This window comes from Hemiscyllium ocellatum, chromosome 1, assembly GCF_020745735.1.
Source record: "Hemiscyllium ocellatum isolate sHemOce1 chromosome 1, sHemOce1.pat.X.cur, whole genome shotgun sequence".
Classification (NCBI taxonomy): Eukaryota; Metazoa; Chordata; class Chondrichthyes; order Orectolobiformes; family Hemiscylliidae; genus Hemiscyllium; species Hemiscyllium ocellatum.
The window spans coordinates 2696641-2720617 of NC_083401.1; the positions used below are offsets into that span (position 1 = coordinate 2696641).

General features: G+C 46.1%; 1 protein-coding gene across 1 annotated transcript in view; it reads left to right on the forward strand.

The window, feature by feature from the left end:
- Positions 1-23977, forward strand: part of LOC132817359 (mucin-2-like) — a 198453-nt gene that overhangs the window by 121737 nt on the left and 52739 nt on the right. Inside the window, exon 4 of the mRNA XM_060827773.1 lies at positions 19620-19731. Coding sequence (XP_060683756.1) covers positions 19620-19731 — 112 coding nt within the window. The remainder of the gene's footprint in view (positions 1-19619; positions 19732-23977) is intronic.

Sequence of the window (23977 nt, forward strand, 5' to 3'; positions counted from 1 at the left end):
TAATCATAAATCCTCTCTCTCAGAATCCTCTCCAATACCTTGCCTACCACCAATGTAATACTGATTGGTCTGTAATTTCCAGGATTATCCCTGTTCCCTTTCTTGAACAAGGGAGTAACATATGCCAAACTCCAATCATCTGGCACTACTCCAGTGGACAATTAGGATGCAAAGATTATCACTAAAGGTGCAGCAATCTCTTCCCATAGGAACCTTGCCTATATCCCATCTGGTCCAGGGGATTATCTATGCTCATATCTTTCAAAATGTTCTGCACATCCTCTTTCTCAACATCAACCTGTTCAATCATATCAGCCTGTTTCACGCTGTCCTCACAAACGATAAGGTCCCTCTCACGAGTGAATACTGAAGCAAAGTATTAATTAAGGACCACCCCTATCTCGTCCAACTCCAGGCAGAAGTTCTCTCCACTATCCCTGATCAGCCCTACCTTCACTCTGGCTATCCTCTTGATCCTCACATTGGTGAACACTTGGGTTTTCCTTAATCCTGCCCACTAAAGCTTTCTCACGTCCCCTTCCAGCTCTCCTAAGTCCATTCTTCAGTTCCTTGTAACCTTCTGGAGCCCTGTCTGATCCTTGCCTCCTCAACCTGAAGTAAGCTTCCTTCCTCCTCTTGACTAGATATTCCACATCCCTTGTCATCCAAGGTTTTTTCACCCTAACATCCCATAGAGGAATTAAATTCCAGTGCACAATATCATGCTGAAACTATACAAAACGCCAATGTGGCCAGACTTGGAATATTGTGTACAGTTCCGGTCTCCCCATTACAGGAAGGATGTGGAAGCTTTGGAAAAGGTGCAGAGGAGATTTGCCAGGATGTTGCCTGGTCTGGAGGGAAGGTCTTATGAGGAAAGGCTGAGAGACTTGGGTCTGTTCTCATTGGAACAAAGAAGGCTAAGAGGGGATTGGATAGAGACATACAAGATGGTCAGAGGATTAGATAGGGTGGACAGTGAGAGTCTTTTTCCTAGGATGGTGACGTCAGCTTGTATGAGGGGGCATAACTACAAATTGAGGGGTGATAGATTTAAGACAGATGTCAGAGGCAGGTTCTTTACTCAGAGAGTAACAAGGGTGTGGAATGCCCGGCCTGCCAATGTAGTTAACTCAGCCACATGAGGGAGATTTGAACAATCCTTGGATAAGCACATGGATGATGATGGGATAGTGTAGGGGAATGAGCTGAGAATAGTCCACAGGTCGGCGCAACATTAAGGGCCGAAGGGCCTGTTCTGCACTGTATTGTTCTATATTCTACCATCCCTTCCTTGCCTCAGTGGGACAAACCTATCCAGCACGATCAGCAAGTGCTCCCTAAACAACCTCCACATTTCTATCATACATTTCCTGGAGCACATCTACTCCCAATTTATGCTCCACAGTTCCTGCCTATTAGCATTTTAATTCTCCCTCCCCCAATTAAATGCTTTCCCATATAATCTGCTCCTATCCCTCTCCATGAGTATGGTAAAGGTCAGGGAGCTATTATCACTGTCACCGAAATGCTCTCCCACAGAGAGATCTGACACCTGACCTGGTTCGTTGCCAATCACCAAATCCAATGTAAATGGCATGTTAAAAAAAAGTGGTTAGCACAGCTGCTTCACAGCGCCAGGGACCTGGGTTCGTTTCCTGTGTTTGGCGACTGTCTGTGTGGTGTTTGCACATTCTCCCCGTGTCTATGTGGGTTTCCTCCGGGTGCTCTGACTTCCTCCAACAGTCCAAAGATATGCAGAATTGGCCAGCTGTATTGCCCATAGTGTTAGGTGCGTTAATCAGGGTTAAATATTGGGTAGGGCAATGGGTATGGGTGGGTTACTCTTCAGAGGGTGGACATGTTGGGCTGAAGGGCCTGTTTCCATATTGTAGGGAATCTAATCAACCTGATCTTCCCTCTAGTTGGCCTATAGACATATTGAGCCCTGAACCTCTTCTGGACACCGTCTGCTCCATCCTAACTATTTGCCCAAAAGAGGTTCCAAACAATATTCGGGAAGTTAAAGTCACCCATGACAACAACTCTGTTACCTCTTCACCTTTCCAAAACCTGCCTCCCAATCTGCTCCTCCGTGACTCTGTTACTGTTGGGGAAATCTGTAGATAACTCCCAATAAAGTAACCGCTCCTTTCCTGTTCCTGACTCCCACCCACACTGAGTCTGTAGACTAACCCTCCTCAGTGATCTCCCTCTCTGCAGCTGTGATCCTGTCCCTGATGAGCAATGCCACTCCTCCACCTCTTTTACCTCTCTCTCTATTCCTTTTGAAACATCTAAACCCTGGAACATCCAACAACCATTCCTGCCCAGTGAGGTCCAAGTCTCCGTAATGGCCACAACATCATCGTTCCAAGTACTGCTCCATGCTCTGAGATCATCACCCTTATTCCTGATACTTATTGCGTTAAAGTAGACACACTTCAACCCATCAGACTGACTGGATCTTCGCCCTATCAGGTGCCTATCCCTCCTCACAGATTCTCTGCTCTCTGTCTCTGGCTGCTCACTACCCACCCCACCCTCTGATCCATCGCTCAGGTTTCCTCCCCCCCCCCCCCAATCTAGTTTAAACCCTCCCAAAGAGTTCTCGCAAGCCTCCCACCCAGGGTATTGCTGCCCCTCCTGTCCTTCTTGTACAGGTCCCACCTCCCCTAGACCTAGCCCAGTGACCCACATATCTGAAACCCTCCCTCCCACAGCAGCCCTGCAGCAATGTGTTCATCTGCACTCGCTCTCTATTCCTAGCCTCACTAGGCCGTGGCACCGGGAGCAATCCTGAGATTACTACTCTGCTCGTCCTGCCTTCCAGCTTCCACCCTAACTCCTTCCTATGTCATTGGTACTGATGTGTACCACAGATTGGATATAAACGCCTCTGATCCTGACTGGCTGACATTGACAAATGGTTTCCATGGATACAGTGACAACAATAACCTTCTTTTCTGTCATTTCCAGGCCTGCAAGGATAGAAAATGTGTTGATATAGGCCAGTTTGGTGTGGAACCATGTGAAAGGAGATGTAATGGCAGAGGGGTATGACATCATTTCACTTTTCATTCCTGATGGATTCATTGGATACACAATGTTGTCTGATGATGTTATTAAGTTTCTTCTTAAACTCTCTCCCTGGAGGCAGCTCCTTGATGATTATTTGTGGAAGTGTGGGGAAATGGTCTGAATTTTGACCATATTTTCAGTGAGTACGCAGTTTCCTTCTCTACTACAGTGTGACAAGTGGTCAAACATGATGCCATTGGTGTCCATCGAAACCACACGTTACTGGGCATGAGCCCATTGTGAGGTTAAAGCTTTAGAGGTTATTGCTTTGGCCACTGATGGAGCATGATGTGTCATTCTTGGGCATATCTTTCAATGATGCTGGATTCATCCGACTGACAAAATGCATCAATGATGTAGCGAGATGGAAGAAACTGGCCCTGGTCCTTAATTAGCACAGAGGACATGAAGGGAACATTGTTCCTAATTTTTACTCAATCCTCAAACTCACTGGTCCATTTCACTTCACTTCTTCCCAAGACATCTCTGTTTTTGTTGTGGGGATTGAGTCATCAAATCATAGTATTCATACAGTGTGGAAGAAAGGCTATTTGGCCCTTCAAGTCTGCACTGATCCTCTGAGGAGTATCCTTCCGAGACCTAGCCCTTTGCTTTATCCCCACAACCTTGCATGACCTGGACATTACATGGCAATTTAGCATGGCCAACCCACCTTAGTATGCACTAATATCCAATTCAGAGTGAGCTCACCTACCTCCTTACACCCTGTTTCCAGAAAGCTCTACATTCCATTCTCCCAGTTTCTCTGTCTCTGTTGTGTCTGTTCTGATAGTGTTATCACTCACACCAGCACTTCCCACATTTGTTTTTCTTCACTTATAGAACATGGGCTGGGTCCAGCATTTATTGTCTGTCCCTAGTTGCCCCTTGAGAACAGAGATGAGGAGAAACTTCTTCACCCAGAGAGTGGTGGCTGTGTGGAATGCTCTGCCCCAGAGGGCAGTGGAGGCCCAGTCTCTGGATTCATTTAAGAAAGAGTTGGATAGAGCTCTCAAAGATAGTGAAATCAAGGAGATAAGGCAGGAACATGATCATATTGGATGGCGGTGCAGGCTCGAAGGGCTGAATGGCCTACTCCTGCACCTATTGTCTATTGTCTATTGAGAAGGTGGGGTTGAGCTGCCTTCCTGAACCGCTGCAGTCTATGTGCTGTGGGTTGACCCATTATGCCATTCGGGAGGGAATTCCAGGATTTTGAACCAATGACAGTGAAGGAACAATGATATATTTCCAAGTCAGTAGCATGAGAGGTTTGGAGAGGAGCTTGAAGGGGATGGTGTTCCCATGTAGTGGAAATGGCAGTGAGGTTGGAAGGTGCTACATTGCATCTTGTAGATGGTACACACTGCTGCTACTGAGCGTTGGTAGAGGGAGCGGGTGTTTGTGGATGTGGTGCCAATCAAGTGGGCTATTTTCTCCTGGATTGTATCAAGCTTCTTGAGTGTTGTTGGAGCTGCACTCTTCCAGGTAAGTGGGGAGTATTCCATCATTCCATCATTCTCCGCACTTGTGCCTTGTAGATGGTGGAAAGGCTTTGGGGAGTCAGGAGATGAGTTATTCTGACCTGCTGTTGGCACCACTGTGTTTATGTCATCGAGTCATACAGATATACAGCACAGAAACAGACCCTTCGGTCCAACTCATCCATGATGACCAGATATCCTCAATAAGTATAGTCCCATTTGCCAGCATCTGCCCGTATCCCTCCAAACCCTTCCTATTCATATACTTATCCAGATACCTTTTAAATGTTGTAATTTGCACCAGTCTCCAGCACCTCCTCTGGCAGCTCATTCCATACACAGGAAAAAGTTGTCTCTTAGGTCCCTTGTAAAACTTTCCCCTCTCACCCTCTAGTTCGGGACTCCCTGATCCCAGGGAAAACACTTTGTCTATTTATCCTAACCATGCCCCTCATAATTTTATAAACCTCTATAAGGTCACCCCTCAGCCTCCGACGCTCCAGGGAAAACAGCCCCAGCCTGTTCATCCTGTCCCTATAGCTCAAATCCTCCAACCCTGGCAACATCCTTGTAAATCTTTTCTGAACCCTTTCAAGTTTCACAACATCTTTCTGATAGGAAGGAGACCAGAACTGAATGCAATATTCCAAAAGTGGCCTAACCAATGTCTTGTACACCTCCCAATCAATGTATTCAATGCACTGACCAATAAAGTTAAAAATCACACAACATCAGGTTATAGTCCAACAGGTTTATTTGGAAACACTAGCTTTCGAAGTGCTGTCTCTTCCCCAAGTGTATGTGAAAAGTAAGATCATAAGACACAGAATTTATAACCAAATGAGCATAGTGTCATAGAGATGTGATGGTACATTAAACAGTTTTAGATCAAGTCTTTCATCTTCTAGCATGGGATGTGTCAGTTTTTGTTCTTTGAGATGTAAATCCCAGAACTTCTTTCAAATTACATTCTCAAGAAAGGTCGAGCTTTTCTAACAACAGGTGACATCTCAGCTCAGACAATGCATGAAGGAGTGAGCTCTGTCTGTGTTCCAATATGAGGTTAGACTGGTTTTATTTCTAAAGTGGGATTTACAGAGTTTTACGTGGATTCATGCAGTTTGTGGGAAAACAAAATGTCATTCCACAAAAAGAAATTGACTCCATAAACGTGCACATGTGCGCCAGTAGGAGAGACAGAGTGAGTGTGTGTATGTGATAGAGTGTGTGTGTATATATGTGTGTCTATAGGCTTGGTTAAATGTGTGTGTGAGTGATAGAGGGATGGTCATTGATGAAGCAGCTGAAGGTGGTTGGGCCAAGGACACTACCCTGAGGGACCCCTGCAGAGATGTCCTGGAGCTGAGATGACTAACCCTCCATCAACCACAACCATCTTTCTATGTCTCAGGTATGACTCTAACCATCAAAGAGTTTGCCCCCTGATGCCCATCGATTCCAGTTTTGTCCGGACTCCTTGATAACATACTCGGTCGAATGCAGCCTTGATGTCAGGGCTGTCCCTCTCCCCTCCCCTCTGGAGTCCAGCTCTTTTGTCCATGTTTGACCCAAGGCTGTAATGAGGTCAGGAGCTGAGTGGCCCTGGGGGAACCCAAACTGGGCATCACTGAGCAGGTTATTGCTGAGCAGGTGCTGCTTGATAGCTCTGTTAATGACCCCTTCCATCACTTTACTGATGATGGAGAGTAGGCTGATGGGGTGGTAATTGGATTTGTCCTGCTTTTTATACGTGAGCAATCTGAAAGTGAAGTCCCAGGTAGACAAGGCAGCGAAAAAGGTTTTTGGTACACTGGCCTTCATCAGTCAGGGCATTGGGTGTAGAAGTTGGGAAGTTATGCTGCAGTTATTTGGGACGTTGGTGAGGCTGCACTTGGAGGATTGTGTTCAGTTTTGGTCATCTTGCTAGAGGAAGGATGTTATTAAACTGGAAACAGTGCAGAAGAAATTTATCTGGATGTTGCCTGGACTCAATGATCTGAGTTACAGGGAGAGGTTGGACAAGCTGGGTCCTTTCTCTTTCAAGCTTAGGAAACTGAGGGAGGATCTTAAATTCATGTGGAATGAGCTGTCAGTGGAAATGATTGAGGCTGGTACATGAACAACATTGAAAAGGCATTTGGACAAATACATGAAGGTAAAAGGTTGACAAGGATCTGGGCCATCAGCGGGGAAATGGGGTTAGTGTGGATGGACATTTTGATTGGCATGGAGCAGTTTAGGCCAAATAAGCCTCATTCCTGATGAAGGGCTTATGCCCGAAACGTCGAATTTCCTGTTCCTAGGATGCTGCCTAACCTGCTAGGGTTTAACCAGCAACACATTTTCAGCAGGGTTGTTGAGAAGGCTTATGGTGTTTTGGCTTTCATTAACAGGGGGATTGAGTTTCAGAACTGTGAGGTTATGTTGCAGTTCTACAAAACCATGGTTAGACTACACTTGGAATACTGTGTCCAGTTCTGGTCACCTCAGTATAGGAAGGATGTAGATGCTTAAGAGAGGATATAAAGGAGATTTACCAGGATGTTGCCTCAATTGGAGGGCTTGTCTCATGAAGAGAGGTTGAGTGAGCTCGAGCTTTTCACACAGGAGAGAAGAAAGAAGAGAGGTGACTTGACTGAGGTGGGTAAAAACAAGGGCTGCAGATGGTGGAAACCAGATTCCTGATGAAGGGCTTCTGCCCGAAATGTTGATTTTCTGCTCCTTGGATGCTGCCTGAACTGCTGTGCTTTTCCAGCACCACTCTAGATAGAAGTGTACAAGATAATGAGAGGCGTAGATAGAATAGGTAGCCAGAGACTTTTCCCCAGGGCAGAAATGGCTGTTATAACAGGTCATAATTTTAAGGTGATTGGAGGAAGGTATAGGGGAAATGTCAGAGGGAGGTTCTTTAATAGAGAGTGGTGGGTGTGTGGAATGTACTGCCAGCGGTAGGAGTAGAGTCAGAGACATTAGGGATATTTAAGTGACTCTCGGATAGGCACATAGGCGGCAGTAAATTGAGGGATGCATAGGTTAGATGGGTCTTAAATGAAGATAAATGCTCAGCCCAGCATCGAGTGCCGAAGGGCCTGTACTGTTCCATGTTCTATGCTCTATCTCCATTGCTTGCCGAAGATACAGAATTTTTGTAAAGGGTGATCGAGGAGTGAACTTGATTGCCAAACAGGGAACGAATCCTGCAGAATGCTGAAAGCGAAAAAAAAAGAAAGATGGTTTGCTGGTGGCAATCTACTGGAGGTGACAGAAATGTATGAGGCTGATCTTTTGGATGCAGAGACTGGTTACAGTTGAAGGTGAGAACGTGGGGAGCCTTCTCATGTTCTGGGAGGGAGAGGAAGGAGGAAGAGTAGAGGTGTGTGAAATAAATCAGACATTGTTGAGAGACGCTTCAGTTAAGGAAAAATCTTCAGCCAGAAGTGCTGTGTGAATGATCCGTCATTGCTGCGTCCACTGGGCCCCAGCATCACACATAGCGCAGAGTCATGGGGCATGGAAACAGACCTTACATTCAATCCATCTATGCTGAATAAGCTTTTCAATTTAATCTAGGGATTAAAGGATTCTGGGTAATCCAAGATGGAGGATGAGAAAAATTGTGGCTGTAAGACCTGCTCCTTTTGTGAGGTATTTTAGGTGTTTAGGTGCATTCTATCTCTCTAATCCTTTGATATTTGTGTTCATGTCCAAATAGCTTTTAAGTCTCATTGTACCTGCAACCACCACTTCCTCTGATATTTCATTCCATTTACAAATCACTCTCTGTGTAAAAACATTGCCCCTCAAATCCCTTTTAAATCTTTCTTAGAGTTATAGAGTCATAGGGTCCTAATTCACAGAGACAGGCCCTTTGGCCTAAACTGCTCCATGCCAATCAAAATGTCCATCCACACTAACCCCATTTCCCCGCTGATGGCCCAGATCCTTGTCAACCTTTTACCTTCATGTATTTGTCCAAATGCCTTTTCAATGTTGTTCATGTACCAGCCTCAATCATTTCCACTGACAGCTCATTCCACATGAATTTAAGATCCTCCCTCAGTTTCCTAAGCTTGAAAGAGAAAGGACCCAGCTTGTCCAACCTCTCCCTGTAACTCAGATCATTGAGTCCAAGCAACATCCAGATAAATTTCTTCTGCACTGCTTCCAGTTTAATAACATCCTTCCTCTAGCAAGATGACCAAAACTGAACACAATCCTCCAAGTGCAGCCTCACCAACGTCCCAAATAACTGCAGCATAACTTCCCAACTTCTACACCCAATGCCCTGACTGATGAAGGCCAGTGTACCAAAAACCTTTTTCACTGCCTTGTCTACCTGGGACTTCACTTTCAGATTGCTCACGTATAAAAAGCAGGACAAATCCAATTACCGCCCCATCAGCCTACTCTCCATCATCACTAAAGTGATGGAAGGGGTCATTAACAGAGCTATCAAGCAGCACCTGCTCAGCAATAACCTGCTCAGTGATGCCCAGTTTGGGTTCCCCCAGGGCCACTCAGCTCCTGACCTCATTACAGCCTTGGGTCAAACATGGACAAAAGAGCTGGATTCCAGAGGGGAGGGGAGAGGGACAGCCCTGACATCAAGGCTGCATTCGACCGAGTATGTTATCAAGGAGTCCGGACAAAACTTCATTCCTGATGAAGGGCTTATGCCCGAAACGTCAAATTTCCTGTTCCTTGGATGCTGCCTAACCTGCTGTGCTTTAACCAGCAACACTTAGAGAGAATGGTAAGGGATAAGATTTATGAACATCTGGGTAGGAATAACGTGATCAGGGATAGCCAGCATGGTTTTGTGAAGGGCAGGTCGTGCCTCACAAACCTTATTGAGTTCTTTGAGAAGGTGACTAAGGAAGTGGATGAGGGTAAAGCAGTAGATGTTGTGTATATGGATTTTAGTAAGGCGTTCGATAAGGTTCCCCATGGTAGGCTAATGCTAAAACTTCGGAGGTATGGCATTGAGGATACATTAGAGGTTTGGATTAGGAATTGGCTGGCTGGAAGGAGACAGAGGGTAGTAGTTGATGGATTATGTTCATCTTGGAGCGCAGTTACTAGCGGTGTACCACAAGGATCTGTTTTGGGACCATTGCTTTTTGTTATCTTTATAAATGATCTAGAGGAAGGACTTGAAAGCTGGGTAAGCAAGTTTGCGGATGACACAAAAGTCGGTGGAGTTGTGGATAGTGAGGAAGGAAGTGGTAGGTTACAGCGGGATATAGAGAAGTTGCAGAGCTGGGCGGAAATGTGGCAAATGGAATTCAATGTAGCTAAGTGCGAAGTCGTTCACTTTGGTAGGAATAACAAGATGATGGATTACTGGGCTAATGGTAGGCTGCTTGGTAGTGTGGATGAGCAGAGGGATCTTGGTGTCCATGTACACAGATCTCTGAAAGTTGCCACCCAGGTAAATAGTGCTGTGAGGAAGGCATATGGTGTACTGGGCTTTATTGGCAGAGGAATTGAGTTCCGGAGTCCTGAGGTCATGTTGCAGTTGTATAAGACTCTGGTGAGGCCTCATCTGGAGTATTGTGTGCAGTTTTGGTCGCCTTACTATAGGAAGGATGTGGAAGCTTTAGAACGAGTGCAGAGGAGGTTTACCAGGATGTTGCCTGGAATGGTAGGAAAATCTTATGAGGAAAGGCTGAGGCACTTGGGGCTGTTCTCATTGGAGAAGAGAAGGTTTAGGGGAGATCTGATAGAAGTGTATAAGATGATTAGGGGTTTAGATAGGGTAGATACTAAGAACCTTTTACCGCTAATGGAGTCAGGTGTTATTAGGGGACATAGCTTTAAATTAAGGGGTGGTAGGTATAGGACAGATGTTAGGGGTAGATTCTTCACACAGCGGGTTGTGAGTTCATGGAATGCCCTGCCCGTATCAGTGGTGAACTCTCCTTCTTTATGGTCATTTAAGCGGGCATTGGATAGGCATTTGGAAGTTATTGGGCTAGTATAGGTTAGGTAGGATTCGGTTGGCGCAACATCGAGGGCCGAAGGGCCTGTACTGCGCTGTATCCTTCTATGTTCTATAACACATTTTCAGCTGTGATCTCCAGCATCTGCAGACCTCATTTTTTACCCTTCTCAACAACCCTACTGACTTGGGTGGCAACTTTGAGAAGTCTGTGTTCTTGGACCCCAAGATCCCTCTGTTCCTCCACACTGCCAAGAATCCTGTCTTTAACCCTGTATTCAGCATTCAAATTCAACCTTCTAAAATGAATCACTTCACATTTATCCAGGTTGAACTCCATCTACCATTTCTCAGCCCAGCTCTACATCCTGTCAATGTCTTGTTGTAGTCTGCAACAGCACTCGACACTATCTATAACAACAGTGACCTTTGTGTCATCAGCAAACTTAATAACCCTTTCACTTCCTCATCCAAGCCATAGAGTCATGTAAAGCACGGAAACAGACCCTTCTATGTCAACCAGGTATTCTAACCTAACTTAGTCCCATTTGCCAGCACCCAGCCCATATCACTCCAAACTCTTCCTATTCATATACCCATACACATGCCTTTTAAATGTTGTAATTGTACCAGCCTCCACTACTTCCTCTGGCAGCTTATTTCATCCATGCACCACCTTCTGCGTGATATAGTTGCCCCTTAGGTCTCTTTTATATCTTTCCCCTCTCACCTTAAACCTATGTCCTCTAGTTCTGGACTCCCTCACCCCAGGGAAAAGACCTTGTCTATTTCCCTATCCATGTCCCTCATGATTTTATAAAACTCTATAAGGTCACCCCTCAGCCTCCAATGCTCCAGGAAAGAAAGACCCAGCCTCTTCATGAAAAACTTTGTCTAACGCCTTATGTAAGTCCATATGGAACTTTCCATCCAGTACCATTCACTTCCTTCTTTTAGCCAGCTAGTTCTGTGTCCAGACAGCCAGATATCTCTGTATTCCATGCCTCTTAACTTGCTGAATGAGCTTACCATTCGGAACTTTATCAAATGCCTTACTGAAATCCATATACAGCACATCCACTGTTCAACCTTCATCTTGTCTCGTTATATTCTCAAAGAACTCAATAAGGCATGTGAGGCATGACCTGCCCCTCACAAAACCATGCTGACTATTCCGAGTCAAACTATGTTTTTCCAAATAGTCATAAATCCTATCTCTCAGAATCCTTTCCGTTACCTTGCTTACCACAGACGTAAGACTGACTGGTCTGTAATTCTCAGGGATTTCCCTACTCCCTCTCTTGAACAAAGGAACAACATTTTCCTCCCTCCAATCATCCGGTACTACTCCCGTGGAAAGTGAGGATGCAAAGATCATCACCAGAGGTGCAGCAATTTCATTCCCTCACTTCCTGTAGTAACCTTGGATATATCTGGTCTGGCCCTGGGGACTTGATGCTTCCCAGAATTTCCAGCACATTCACTTCCTTCACATCAATCTGTTCAGCTGCCCTGGTTACCTCCAACCTCCTCACTGTCCAAGGTCCCAAACATACCTTACTGTTGCATTCACTGAATCTCATCGACTACACGTTCACTGCTGGTCTCCTCTTCAGTGGGAAGACCACCCGCAGACTGGGTGAAACTCTCCAGCCCAGGCAAAATCCTGGAAAATCTGCTGTGCACCCTCTCCAGTGTTATGGACCAGATCAGAGACCGCTCCTCCACCCAACCACCCTCCAAAACATAAGCGATTATTTAAGCCCTAGTTTTTATATAGATGTAAAGGCAAGTGTAAGATGCTGTGTTCCAGATGTGATTTGATTTGTCCATCCACTTGACTTTAATCAAAGCACAGTTTATTCATAGAACACAGCTAAATGCAAAGAAAAGGTATAATCTTTACTCCATTGAAATACTTAAGATTTTATAACCACTCATCATTAACAGTTCCAAGATAAGCAGCATTCCACAAACATACCCTTTGGCAAGGCAACTCAACAAAACAGTTTGGATTCTCACATGCTGTCTCTCTCTCTCTCTCTCCAGTCCAAAAGAAAGAAACAATCTGTCTTTTTGGTTTTGTAGATGATGCCACACTCTCTAAGTTGTGAAACTTGAAAGGGTTCAGAAAAGATTTACAAGGATGTTGCCAGGGTTGGAGGGTTTGAGCTATAGGGAGAGGCTGAACAGGCTGGGGCTGTTTTCCCTGGAGCGTCGGAAGCTGAGGGGTGACCTTATTGAGGTTTACAAAATCATGAGGAGCTTGGATAATGTAAATCATCAAAGTTTTTTCCCTGGAGTCAGGGAGTCCAGATCTAGAGGGCATAGGTTTAGGGTGAGAGGGGAAAGATATAAAATGGACGTAAGGGGCAAATTTTTTCACTCAGAGGGTGGTGAGTGTATGAAATGAGCTGCCAGAGGATGTGGTGGAGGCTGGTACAGTTATCAATAGGAGGGGGTTTAGGGGGATATGGCCAAGTGCTGGCAGATGGGACTAGATGAAGTTAGGATATCTTGATGGGATGGATGAGTTGGAGCAAAGGGTTTGTTTCTGTGCTGTACATCTCTGTCTCTGTGACTTCACTTTAGAAGTCAGGAACATAGAACATAGAACATAGAAAAATACAGCGCAGTACAGGCCCTTCGGCCCTCGATGTTGCGCCGACCGAAGCCTACCTAACCTACACTAGCCCAATAACTTCCATATGCCTATCCAATGCCCGCTTAAATGACCATAAAGAGGGAGAGTCCACCACTGCTACTGGCAGGGCATTCCATGACCTCACAACCCGCTGAGTAAAGAATCTACCCCTAACATCTGTCCTATACCTACCACCCCTTAATTTAAAACTGTGTCCCCTAGTAACAGCTGACTCCATTAACAGAAAAAGGTTCTCACTGTCTACCCTATCTAAACCCCTAATCATCTTGTACACCTCTATCAAATCTCCCCTAAACCTTCTCTTCTCCAATGAGAACAGCCCCAAGTGCCTCAGCCTTTCCTCATACGATCTTCCTACCATGCCAGGCAACATCCTGGTAAACCTCCTCTGCACCCGTTCCAGTGCCTCCACATCCTTCCTATAGTATGGCGACCAAAACTGCACACAATACTCCAGATGAGGCTGCACCAGAGTCTTATACAACTGCAACATGACCTCAGGACTCCGGAACTCAATTCCTCTACCAATAAAGCCCAGTACACCATATGCCTTCTTCACAGCTCTACTTACCTGGGTGACAACTTTCAGGGATCTGTGTACATAGACACCAAGATCCCTCTGCTCATCCACACTACCAAGTAGCCTACCATTAGCCCAATAATCCATCTTCTTGTTACTCCTACCAAAGTGAATGACTTCACACTTAGCTACATTGAACTCCATTTGCCACCTTTCTGCCCAGCTCTGCAACTTATCTATATCCCGCTGTAACCTGCCACATCCTTCTTCGCTGTCCACAACTCCACCGACTTTCGTGTCATCTGCAAACTTGCTCACCCAGCTTTCAAGCCCTTCCTCTAGATCATTTATAAAGATGACAAACAGCAATGGTCCCAAAACAGATCCTTGTGGAACACCGCTAGTAACTGCACTCCAAGATGAACCTATTCCATCAACTACTACCCTCTGTCTCCTTCCAGCCAGCCAATTCCTAATCCAAACCTCTAACGCACCCTCAATGCCATACCTCCGTAGTTTTTGCATTAGCCTACCATGGGGTACTTTATCGAACGCCTTGCTAAAATCCATATACACCACATCTACTGCTTTACCCTCGTCCACCTCCTTGGTCACCTTCTCAAAGAACTCAATAAGGTTTGTGAGGCACGACCTGCCCTTCACAAAACCATGCTGACTATCCTTGATCACATTATTCCTATCCAGATGTTCATAAATCCTATCCCTTACAATTCTCTCTAAGACTTTGCCCACAACAGAAGTGAGACTCACTGGCCTATAGTTACTCGGGCTATCCCTACTCCCCTTCTTGAACAAGGGGACCACATTCGCTATCCACCAGTCTTCTGGCACTATTCCTGTAGACAATGACGACATAAAAATCGAGGTCAATGGCTCTGCTATCTCCTCCCTAGCTTCCCAGAGGATCCTAGGATAAATGCCATCAGGCCCAGGGGACTTATCTATTTTCATCCTTTCCAGTATTCCCCAGACCTCTTCCCTACATACCTCAAGGCCATCCATTCTAATCACTTGTGACTCAATATTTACATCAGCAATAGTGTCCTGTTCCTGAGTGAATACTGACGAAAAGTATTGATTTAGTGTCTCTCTAATCTCCTCCGCCTCCACGCACAACTTCCCACTACTATCCTTGACAGGACCGAGACCTACCCTAGTCATCTTTTTATTCCTGACATACCTATAGAAAGCCTTTGGGTTTTCCTTAATCCTACCAACTAAGGACTTTTCATGTCCCCTTCTCGCTGCTCTTAGCTCTCTCTTTAGATCCTTCCTGGCTACCTTATAACTCTCAATCACCCCAACTGAACCTTCACGCCTCATCTTTACATAGGCCGCCCTCTTCCCTTTCACAAGGGATTCCAATTCCTTATTAAACCACGGCTCCCTCACAAGACCCTTTACTCCCTGCCTGACTGGTACATACCTATCAAGGACACCCAATAGCTGCTCCTTGAACAACCTCCACATATCATTTGTGTTCTTCCCTTGAAGCCTATTTTTCCAATCCACGCATCCTAAGTCATGCCTCACTGCATCATAATTTCCCTGCCCCCAGCTATAACTCTTGCCCTGCAGTGCACACTTATCCCTCTCCATCACTAAAGTAAAAGTCACCGAGTTGTGGTCACTGTCCCCGAAGTGCTCACCTACGTCCAAGTCTAACACCTGGCTGATTCATTACCTAGAACCAAATCCAGTATGGCCTCACCTCTTGTTGGCCTGTCTACATATTGTGTCAGGAAACCCTCCTGCACACATTGGACAAACACCGACCCATCTAACGAACTCGAGCTATAGCTTTCCCAGTCAATATCTGGGAAGTTAAAGTCCCCCATAACAACCACCCTGCTACTTTCACTCTTCTCCTGAATCATCCTCGCAATACTTTCCTCTACTTCTCTCGGACTATTAGGAGGCCTGTAGAAAACTCCTAACAGGGTGACCTCACCTTTCCTATTTCTAACCTCAGCCCAAACTACCTCAGATGGCAAGTCTTCCTCCATCGTCCTTTCCACCGCTGTAATATTATCCTTGACAAGCAATGCCACACCTTCCCCTCTTTTACCCCCATCTCTGACCCTGCTAAAACATTTAAACCCTGGAACCTGCAACAGCCATTCCTGTCCCTGTTCTACCCATGTCTCTGTAATGGCCACAACATTCAAGTCCCAGGTACCAACCCACGCTGCAAGTTCACCTACCTTATTTCTTATACTTCTGGCATTGAAGTATACACACTTCAAGCCACCTTTCTGTTTACAGGCACCCTCCTTCGAGATCGATGCCTTGTTCCTAACCTCCCTACACTCAAGGTCCTGTACCCTAAAGCTACAGTCCAGGTTCCCATGCCCCTGCAGAGTTAGTTTAAACCCTCCCAAAGAGCACTAGCAAATCTCCCCCAAAGGATACTGGTGCCCCTCAGGTTCAGGTGGAGACCATCCTGTTTATAGAGGTCCCACCTTCCCCAGAAAGAACCCCAGTTGTCCAGAAACCGGAAACCCTCCCTCCTGCACCATCCCTGTAGCCACGCATTTAACTATTCTCTCTCCCTATTCCTCGACTCTCTATCACGTGGCACGGGTAACAAACCAGAGACAACAACTCTGTTTGTTCTAGCTCTGAGCTTCCAACCTAGCTCCCTGAAAGCCTGCCTGACATCCTCACCCCTCTTCCTACCTATGTCGTTGGTGCCAACATGGACCACGACCTGGGGCTGCTCCCTCTCCCCCTTAAGGACCCGGAAAACATGATCAGAGACATCACGTACCCTTGCACCTGGGAGGCAACATACCAATCGTGAGTCTCTGTCGCCCCCACAAAACCGCCTATCTGTGCCCCTCACTATTGAGTCCCCAAGAACTATCGCTCTACCTTTCTCCACCCTTCCCTTCTGAGCAACGGGGACAGGCTCTGTGCCAGAGGCCTGAACCTCGTTGCTTACCCCTGGTAAGTCGTCCCCCCCACAAGTATCCAAAACGGTATACTTGTTCTTGAGGGGAATGACCGCAGGGGGTCCCTGCACTGGCTGCTTCCTCCCACTCCCCCTCACTGTCACCCATCTATCTATAACTTTCGGAGTAACTACTTCCCTAAAGCTCTGACCTATGACCACCTCTGCCTCCCGAATGATCCGCAGTTCATCCAACTCCAGCTCCAGTTCCCTAACACGGTCTTGGAGGAGCTGGAGATGGGTGCACTTCTTGCAAGTGTAATCAGCAGGGACGCTAATGGCTTCCCTCACCTCATACATGTTGCAAGAGGAACATTGCACTGCCTTCGCTGCCATCCAACTAAAAGGTAAACTTTAAAAACTAGACCTAAAGAAACAAACAAGCAAAATGCAGCACTTACCTGCTTACCACAACGGGTCTTATTATTAGGTTAGAGGAGGAGGGCGGGTGGGAGGCTCTACCCCTGTAGTGCCTCGGGTTCCTCGCCTGTGCGCTTTTATAGAGAAAAAAACCCTTCCCAGGTAAGCTAGCGCGACACCAGCTTCCGGGTCCGCTAGGCGCTTAGAAAAACTTTAAATTTTAACTGTTAAAAAACACTAACTGGACTATACCCGCGACTTCAAAAAACACCACCAGACAGCCGTTACCTGTTCCGCCAAGAGAGTGAGGGTGTCATGCCTTTAGCTCCAGCAGCAGCAGCAAAAACCTTCTCACTCACTGAAATCAAAGCATCAAACCTTCCTGAAAAACTGTGGATGTTCTGGAATTTTTTGAGGATGTAACTCTGAAGATAGATGAGGGAGATCCAGTGGATGTCGTGTACCTGGACTTTCAGAAAGCTTTAGATAAAATCCCACATAGGAGGTTAGTGAGCAAAATTAGGATGCATGGTATTGGGGGCAAAGTATTGACTTGGATTGAAAATTGGTTGGCTGACAGGAAATAAAGAGTAGTGATTAATGGCTCCATTGTGGAATGGCAGGCAGTGACCAGTGGGGTACCGCAGGGACCCCAGCTTTTTACAATATATATTAATGATATAGAAGATGGTATTAGTAATAACATTAGCAAATTTAATGATGATACTAAGCTGGGTGGCAGGGTGAAATGTGAGGAGGAAGTTAGGAGATTACAGGGTGACCTGGATAGGTTAGGTGAGTGGTCAGATGTATGGCAGATGCAGTTTAATGTGGATAAATGTATGGTTATCCACTTTGGTGGTAAGAACAGGAAGGCAGATTACTACCTCAATGGAATCAAGTTAGGTAAAGGGGCAGTACAGAGAGATCTGGGTGTTCTTGTACACCAGTCAATGAAGGTAAGCATGCAGGTACAGCAGGTAGTGAAGAAGGCTAATAGCATGCTGGCCTTCATAACAAGAGGGATTGAGTATAAAGCAAAGAGGCTCTTCTGCAGCTGTACAGGGCCCTGGTGAGACCACACATGGAGTACTGTGTGCAGTTCTGGTCTCCAAATTTGAGGAAAGACATTCTGGCTATTGAGGGAGTGCAGCGTAGGTTCACGAGGTCAATTCCTGGAATGGCGGGATTACCTTACGCTGAAAGACTGGAGTGACTGGGCTTGTATACCCTTCAATTTCGAAGACTGAGAGGGGATCTGATTGAGACATATAAGATTCTTAAAGGATTGGACACTCTGGAGGCAGGAAACATGTTTCCGCTGATGGGTGAGTGCCGAACCAGAGGACACAGCTTAAAAATACAGGGTAGACCATTTAGGACAGAGATGAGGAGAAACTTCTTCACCCAGAGGGTGGTGGCTGTGTGGAATGCTCTGCCCCAGAGGGCAGTGGAGGCCCAGTCTCTGGATTCATTTAAGAAAGAGTTGGATAGAGCTCTCAAGGATAGTGGAATCAAGGGTTATGGAGATAAGGCAGGAACAGGATACTGATTAAGGATGATCAGCCATGATCATATTGAATGGTGGTGCAGGCTTGAAGGGCAGAATGGCCTACTCCTGCACCTATTGTCTATTGTCTATTGTTGAAAGTATAAAACAAAACCAGAAAATGCTGGAAAAGCTCAACAGAGCTGGCAGCATCTGTGGAGAAAAGTCTGAGTTAATATTTTGGATCGAATGACCCTTCCTCAGAACTGAACCTGCCAACTCATGATTTTTTAATTTAAAAGGAAGCATCCAGGGAGAACTCTCAGCTGTTTACCAACTGCCTCGCTGAAGGAGTTATTCGAGCCCCACTGTGATTTTCCTGCTCCTCGGATGTTGCCTGATCTGCTGTGCTTTTCCAGCCCCACTCTAGCCTTGACCCCACTGTGACAACAGCCCTCTGTAGGAGATACAGCACAGAACGCGGCTCTCTTAAAGGCACTGAACCATCCCGCCAGTGTAACCGTGTCCCTCCTGTAGTGTGGATTACACACAATACACTCGCTGGGGCTTAACCAACCTTTTATAGTCTGACAGCATCACCTAGTAAAAAATGAGGTCTGCAGATGCTGGAGATCACAGCTGCAAATGTGTTGCTGGTCAAAGCACAGCAGGTTAGGCAGCATCTCAGGAATGCTGCCTAACCTGCTGTGCTTTGACCAGCAACACATTTGCAGCTGACAGCATCACCTCCCTACTCTTAAACACTATGCCTCGACTAGTCAAGGCTGCTTAACCATTTTATCCAGCTGTCCTGATACCTTAAGATACCGGTGAACATGTCCACCAAGGTCTGTCTGATTCCCAGTGCTTCCCAGTCTCCTATTGTTCATCTTGGATTTCCTTGCCTTGTATGGCCAGCACGAGTGTATCATCCCATAATTATCCCGACTGAATTCCATTTGTCACAGATCAATCCATCTGACCAATCCTAGAGATTTTCCTAGAGATCTCGTTTCACTTTTTCTAAAATTTTGTCACTGTTTGTTATTCTGTAAATCTACTTAATGTTACTGAAGAGGTTTTGTTGCTGTGCGTTTTGTTTCAGGTTTGTAACTATTTTGATCACTGTCACTGTGAAATGGGCTGGGCTCCTCCATTCTGTGATGTTGAAGGGGTTGCTGGCAGTTTTGAGAGTGGACCATTGGTTGAAATCCCAGGTAAACCTTTCAGTTCCTGTGCTCTTTCCCATCTACACGGTCTCCCTGCTGGGTCTTTCTCTGCTCTTTAACACCACGTCTGCTCCACTTGTACCATGGAGCATCTTTACAAGGTTTCCGAAACACAAATTAAACAAGCCGCTTCAGCAGGATAAGTGAAGCAGAAAATAACTTTAAATAGAAATTGGGAGAGCTCGAGCAGGCCAGAAGATGATCTGGGCAAATAGGATTAAGGGGAATCTCAAGGCATTTTTATGCATATTAGGAGCCAGAGGGTAGCTCGGGAAAGGGTAGGCTCACCCAGGATAAAGCAGGGAATTATACATGGAACCAGAGGTAGTGGATGAATACTTTACATCAGTACTCACCAATAAGAAGGATATGGATAACAGTAAGGTTAGGGAGAGGTACATTGATATTCCAGGGCAGGGTTATATTCAGAAGGAGGAGGTGTTGAAAGGGTGTTGTGGTTCTGTTCGCCGAGCTGGAAGTTTTTGCTGCAAACGTTTCGTCCCCTGGCTAGGGAACATCATCATTGCTATTGGAGCCTCCTGTGAAGCGCTGCTTTGATGTTTCTTCCGGTATTTATAGTGGTTTGTTCTTGCCGCTTCCGGGTGTCAGTTTCAGCTGTAGTAGTTTGTATGTGGGGTCCAGGTCGATGTGTCTGTTGATGGATGTTCTTGCCGCTTCCGGGTGTCAGTTTCAGCTGTAGTGGTTTGTATATGGGGTCCAGGTCCATGTGTCTGTTAATGGAGTTTGTGGATGAATGCCATGCCTCTAGGAATTCCCTGGCTGTTCTCTGTCTGGCTTGTCCTATGATGGTAGTGTTTTCCCAGTCAAATTCATGTTCCTGGTTGTCTGAGTGTATGGCTACTAGGGATAGCTGGTCGTGTCGTTTTGTGGCTAGCTGATGTTCATGGATGCGGATTGTTAGCTGTCTTCCTGTTTGTCCTATATAGTGTTTTGTGCAGTCCTTGCATGGTATTTTGTAAACTACGTTAGTTTGGCTCGTGCTGGCTATTGGGTCCTTTGTTCTAGTGAGTTGTTGTCTGAGTGTGGAAGTTGGCTTAAGGGTCGCAGTAGTCTGGCTGTCAGTTCTGAGACGCTCCTGACATATGGTATATGACCTCTCGGGGTCAGTATTCTCTTTCTAACATTGTTCTGAGCACATACCTCGCATTGTGACAGGATGTAATCTGTTGTCTTGTTCCCAGTCTCAAAGGTGTAATACTGGGTCCTGACTGTCCCCACTTCGAGGGTCCCCTTGGGAAACAGTTGCTCAGCAGTGGCTGCTGGGTGGGCATCTGAGGAAGGTTCTGACCCCAGTGGGTATCCTGGTCCCAATCTACCCTGTCAGGACTGGCAGATGGTGTTTGGGATCATGAGGACGCTGGATATAATTGGTTTTACCTGTAACTTGCATCATGGGAGTAGAGAGTCGAGGAATAGGGAGAGAGAGCAGTTAAATGCGTGGCTACAGGGATGGTGCAGGAGGGAGGGATTCCGGTTTCTGGACAACTGGGGTCCTTTCTGGGGAAGGTGGGACCTCTATAAAAAGGATGGGCTACACCTGAACCTGAGGGGCACCAGTATCCTTGGGGGGAGGTTTGCTAGTGCTCTTTGGGAGGGTTTAAACTAACTCCGCGGGGGCATGGGAACCAGGACTGTAGCTTTAGGGTACAGGACCTTGACTGTAGGGAGGTTAGGAATAATGCAGCGATCTCTAAGGAGGGTGCCTGTAACCAGAAAGGTGGATTGAAGTGTGTATACTTCAATGCCAGAAGTATAAGGAATAAGGTAGGTGAACTTGCAGCGTGGGTTGGTACCTGGGACTTCGATGTTGTGGCCATTACAGAGACGTGGGTAGAACAGGGACAAGAATGGCTGTTGCACGTTCCAGGGTTCAAATGTTTTAGTAGGATCAGACATGGGGGTAAAAAAGGGGGAGGCGTGGCATTACTTGTCAAAGACAGTATCACAGCAGTGGAATGGACGATGGAAGAGGACTTGCCATCTGAGGTAGTTTGGGCTGAGGTTAGAAATAGGAAAGGTGAGGTCACCCTGTTAGGTGTTTTCTACAGGCCTCCTAATAGTCCTAGAGAAGTAGAGGATAATATTGCGAGGATGATTCAGGAAAAGAGTGAAGGTAGCAGGGTGGTTGTTATGGGGGACTTTAACTTCCCAGATATTGACTGGGAGAGCTATAGCTTGAGTTCATTAGATGGGTCGGTGTTTGTACAATGTGTGCAGGAGGGTTTCCTGACACAATATGTCGACAGGCCAACAAGAGGGGAGGCTATATTGGATTTGGTTCTAGGTAATGAACCAGGCCAGGTGTTAGACTTGGAGGTAGGTGAGCACTTCGGGGACAGTGACCACAACTCGGTGACTTTTACTTTAGTGATGGAGAGGGATAATCGTGCGCCGCAGGGCAAGAGCTATAGCTGGGGGCAGGGAAATTATGATGCAGTGAGGCATGACTTAGGATGTGTGGATTGGAAAAACAGGCTTCAAGAGAAGAACACTAATGAGATGTGGGGATTGTTCAAGGAGCAGCTACTGCGTGTCCTCGATAGGTATGTACCAGTCAGGCATGGTGTAAAGGGCCTTGTGAGGCAGCCGTGGTTTAGTAAGGAATTGGAGTCCCTTGTGAAAGGGAAGAAGGCGGCATATGTAAAGATGAGGCGTGAAGGTTCAGTTGGGGCGATTGAGAGTTATAAGGTAGCCAGGAAGGAGCTAAAGAGGGAACTAAGAGAAGCGAGAAGGGGACATGAAAAGTCTTTAGCTGGTAGGATTAGGGAAAACCCAAAGGCTTTCTATAGGTATGTCAAGAATAAAAGGATGACTAGGGTAGGTATCGGTCCAGTCAAGGATAGTAGTGGGAAGTTGTGTGTGGAGGCGGAGGAGATTGGAGAGACATTAAATCAGTACTTTTCATCAGTATTCACTCAGGAACAGGACACTGTTGCTGATGCGAATATGGAATCACAAATAATTAGAATGGAAGCCCTGGAAATATGCAGGGAGGAGGTTTTGGGAATATTGGAAAGGATGAATATAGATAAGTCTCCTGGGCCTGATGGCATTTACCCCAGGATCCTATGGGAAGCTAGGGAGGAGATAGCAGAGCCATTGGCCTGGATTTTTATGTCGTCATTGTCTACGGGAATAGTACCAGAGGACTGGAGGATAGCGAATGTGGTCCCATTGTTCAAGAAAGGGAGTAGGGATAGCCCTAGTAACTATAGGCCAGTGAGTCTGACTTCAGTGGTGGGCAAAGTCTTAGAGAGAATGGTAAGGGATAAGATTTATGAACATCTGGGTAGGAATAACGTGATCAGGGATAGCCAGCATGGTTTTGTGAAGGGCAGGTCGTGCCTCACAAACCTTATTGAGTTCTTTGAGAAGGTGACTAAGGAAGTGGATGAGGGTAAAGCAGTAGATGTTGTGTATATGGATTTTAGTAAGGCGTTCGATAAGGTTCCCCATGGTAGGCTAATGCTAAAACTTCGGAGGTATGGCATTGAGGATACATTAGAGGTTTGGATTAGGAATTGGCTGGCTGGAAGGAGACAGAGGGTAGTAGTTGATGGATTATGTTCATCTTGGAGCGCAGTTACTAGCGGTGTACCACAAGGATCTGTTTTGGGACCATTGCTTTTTGTTATCTTTATAAATGATCTAGAGGAAGGACTTGAAAGCTGGGTAAGCAAGTTTGCGGATGACACAAAAGTCGGTGGAGTTGTGGATAGTGAGGAAGGAAGTGGTAGGTTACAGCGGGATATAGAGAAGTTGCAGAGCTGGGCGGAAATGTGGCAAATGGAATTCAATGTAGCTAAGTGCGAAGTCGTTCACTTTGGTAGGAATAACAAGATGATGGATTACTGGGCTAATGGTAGGCTACTTGGTAGTGTGGATGAGCAGAGGGATCTTGGTGTCTATGTACACAGATCTCTGAAAGTTGCCACCCAGGTAAATAGTGCTGTGAGGAAGGCATATGGTGTACTGGGCTTTATTGGCAGAGGAATTGAGTTCCGGAGTCCTGAGGTCATGTTGCAGTTGTATAAGACTCTGGTGAGGCCTCATCTGGAGTATTGTGTGCAGTTTTGGTCGCCATACTATAGGAAGGATGGGGAAGCTTTAGAACGAGTGCAGAGGAGGTTTACCAGGATGTTGCCTGGAATGGTAGGAAAATCTTATGAGGAAAGGCTGAGGCACTTGGGGCTGTTCTCATTGGAGAAGAGAA